The sequence below is a fragment of the Primulina tabacum genome, chromosome 15 (genome assembly GCF_025594145.1).
Source record: "Primulina tabacum isolate GXHZ01 chromosome 15, ASM2559414v2, whole genome shotgun sequence".
In the NCBI taxonomy this organism is placed as follows: Eukaryota; Viridiplantae; Streptophyta; class Magnoliopsida; order Lamiales; family Gesneriaceae; genus Primulina; species Primulina tabacum.
The window spans coordinates 27,272,756-27,275,978 of NC_134564.1; the positions used below are offsets into that span (position 1 = coordinate 27,272,756).

Below are 3,223 nucleotides of genomic sequence, written 5' to 3' on the forward strand. Positions count from 1 at the left end.
AGTAGCTCAAATGAGAAGGATTGTCTAAGATCATATACAATTATGAAGAGCGTAATCCAATCGATGTGCAATATCTTAGATACATAAATTGATTTAATTTTTTGTGTGTTCATTTTTTTTTTATTAAAAAAAAAACGACTTTATAAACAAAATTCACCAACTTAAATAGAGGATGACCTCAAGTTTATAAAAAGGTATGAAGAAAGACAATAAAATGATTGAAGCCTTTTACAATTGCAAAAAGCAAGTCAAATAGTATATAGGGCTGGCTTACTCTTACTCCCCAAGCCAGTATAAAAGAGAATCAAAAAGCGCAGCAAATCCCAAACATGGCTTTAGAAGCCCTTTCTTCCAATGAATTCTTGAATTTCATTATGTACGACTCAATAATTGGTGTTTACAATGATGACGCCTCCGCAACCGCAGCACTACTAACCCCACAAGAAATCGGTGGCCAGCGGAGCAGCGGCTTCCAGCCAGTGGCCCCGCCGGAAGCTCCATCCGAGAGGCCTGCGGCGGTTCAGGGGCGGAAGAAGCGGCGGAGGAGGCCCAGGGTTTGTAAGAATAAGGAGGAAGCTGAGACACAGAGAATGACGCACATTGCTGTGGAGAGGAACAGACGGAAGCAGATGAATGAGCATTTGGCTGTGCTGAGATCCCTCATGCCTGAATCTTATGTGCAAAGGGTATGTTTTTCTTTTTCTTTTTCTTTGTTTCTCCTTTGATTTTGTGTTCCAATTCACAATTTTTGTTTTGTTTTTTTTTTTTTTCGATTTTCATGAAACCAAATTAATAATTTTCCGAGTTTGTAATTTCTTGTTTAATCTAGCATATTTAAGCATCCGGCCGATATAATGAAAGTTAATTTTAAATTTTTTTGGCGAAAAAAAAAATTTAGAGAAAGGAAATTCTAGGAACAATTAAGTGCAAGAATGTAAAGTTTTTGTAAGCAATTAAACAAATTCATGCAGTAAAATATTTCAGTGTAATTTACTAGAGGGAGATTAAAAATATATATATAGTTGGATTTCAAACTAGTAAGAATGTAGAGATGAATAAAATATAATATAAAGTTTATATAATTTTTTATAATTAAACCTTAAAGAGTAGAATTAGAGCTAAAGTTTAATTTATTTAATTTCTCCAACTATTGAGCAAATATGTCTTGTTGTAAAATAGTTAATATTCTTATACTCCAGTCTCGTATATTAATTTCACATGTTCTGCTCTTTTGGACGTACGTTGTTGTTATAATTCTCTGAGGTACAAGCCAAACATATATTGACAAAGTAAGTAATAGTAATTAGAAATCAACCTGACTAGAATCTCCTATACTTTTATTATATATTAATCTCATTTATTTTGTCACTTATTAGCTTAAGAATCATTCCACACTCCAATATAAAAATGTTAGAACATAAAGAAAAATAACATGAGAATTATTAATAAAGGGTCAAAAATTTTATATATGTACTTTTGATGCCTTAGAAAAAGGGTCATAAATTTCAAGAATTGTAATTAGAAATGTTAGATTTCGATGAACCAAAACAGATGTGATGATCCACAATGTGCATGTTTCGTGAAATCTTTTTAATCCCAACATATTATTTGGTGTAGGGTGACCAGGCATCCATAGTCGGCGGCGCCATAGAGTTCGTGAAGGAGCTGGAACACACACTACAGTCCCTAGAAGCCAAGAAACACAAGATCATCGACCAGCAGAAGGCCGAAATGTCCCCGGAAAAGCTCGAAACCGATCCCCAAAACCAGTTTTACAGCACCCCGTTTGCCCAATTCTTCACGTACCCGCAGTTCAGCTGCAGTACCGGCGGCAGTGTGTCGAGCTCCACCAGCCAACTGAGCAGCAAATACACCTCCCAGAGCAAGGCAGCCATCGCCGACATCGAGGTGACCTTGATCGAGACGCACGCCAACATTCGTATCCTCTCCCGGAAGAGGGTCCGCCAGCTCTCCAAGATTGTCTCCGCGTTTCATTCCGTGTGTTTCACCATTCTTCACCTCAATGTCACCACGCTGGACTCGTTTGTACTCTACTCTATCAGTGCAAAGGTACGTACAATCACATTATGCATACGTCGACATACACACATACATACATACATATAACTCTGTGTGTGTTTGTGGGGTGGGGGGGGGGTGGGGGTGGGGGTGGTTTGGTATATATACTGTGGGGGTGGTAACAAAACAGAAACTGTAGAAAAATGACAAGAGCATGCAAAAGAATCTACTTTTACACATGCTACACGTACTTTTACATCAGATACTGTGTACAGATTTGACTAAATTATTAGTATAAATAAGGGTTATTTTTTAATAATAAAATATAATTTTATCAATAAAAATCGATTTGTTTTGGATCATTCATACATACTATTTTGTTTCGTATATAATAGGTCAAATTATTTGTTCTGAAGACGAAAAGATGGATTTTTGGTTCATTCATGCATTTTCATTTCGTACATAGGAGGTCGCGCAAAAGCAAGTCAAATAATTCACATTGTTTTTGACATTTTCCAGTGTATTCGTGTTTGTTTTCCAACTTGAAACTTGGACCTAACTCAACCCCAAAAGCTAGCTCAAGAGAATAGGATTTTCTAATACCATATATACAACTCCCAGTTATTTTAACCAACCGATGTGGAACAACTAACAGCATTGTCATACAAATTCCCAAAATATAGAATGAATCCCTCAGTTACATCTACAAAATAAGAGCTCTAAGTGTAGCTAAACCATTCGTTCCGTCCGTTCCAAATATATAGTTCAGTTTCTTTAGATTCCGATAATTTTTATCCCACTGGAACATTTATTAAATAAAAGTAAAATGAGAAATTTCATCGTAAAATTTCCTTTTTCGCCAACTTTCTTAACCTGAATATAAGAACGATATCGGTTTTCGATATGCGACGATGACATAATAGGGAACTTTTCCTTAATCAGCATTCCTAACCTTACTAATAAATTTAGGAATTTTGTTTGATAAATTTACTAAATATAATTTGCAGGTGGAAGAAGGTTGCCAACTGAATTCAGCGGATGACATAGCTGGCGCAGTTCACCACATGCTTAGAATAATCGAAGAGGAAGCCATCCTATGTTGTTAATTAATCCTACGCACCTACCCTATAATATCATGTTATTATATTTTTATTTCTTAGTAAAAATTATCAAACCTTTTCTAATTATTTTTTTTCTCTGTCTA

At 35.7% G+C, this 3,223-nt stretch overlaps 1 protein-coding gene across 1 annotated transcript; it reads left to right on the top strand.

Moving 5' to 3' along the window:
• The first annotated feature begins 207 nt into the window (after window positions 1-207).
• Window positions 208-3,223, top strand: LOC142527875 (transcription factor bHLH71). The gene is made up of 3 exons (XM_075632862.1): window positions 208-686; window positions 1,618-2,070; window positions 3,027-3,223. The coding sequence occupies exons 1-3, from the start codon at window positions 330-332 to the stop codon at window positions 3,123-3,125; spliced, it is 909 nt and encodes a 302-aa protein (XP_075488977.1). The 5' UTR covers window positions 208-329; the 3' UTR covers window positions 3,126-3,223.

Excerpts from the sequence above, each read along its gene's own strand:
- LOC142527875 (XM_075632862.1), top strand. The coding sequence starts at position 330 with ATGGCTTTAGAAGCCCTTTCTTCCAATGAATTCTTGAATTTCATTATG. Across the intron at positions 687-1,617 it reads CTGAATCTTATGTGCAAAGG|GGTGACCAGGCATCCATAGT; the intron begins GTATGTTTTTCT and ends TATTTGGTGTAG. Across the intron at positions 2,071-3,026 it reads TCTACTCTATCAGTGCAAAG|GTGGAAGAAGGTTGCCAACT; the intron begins GTACGTACAATC and ends TATAATTTGCAG.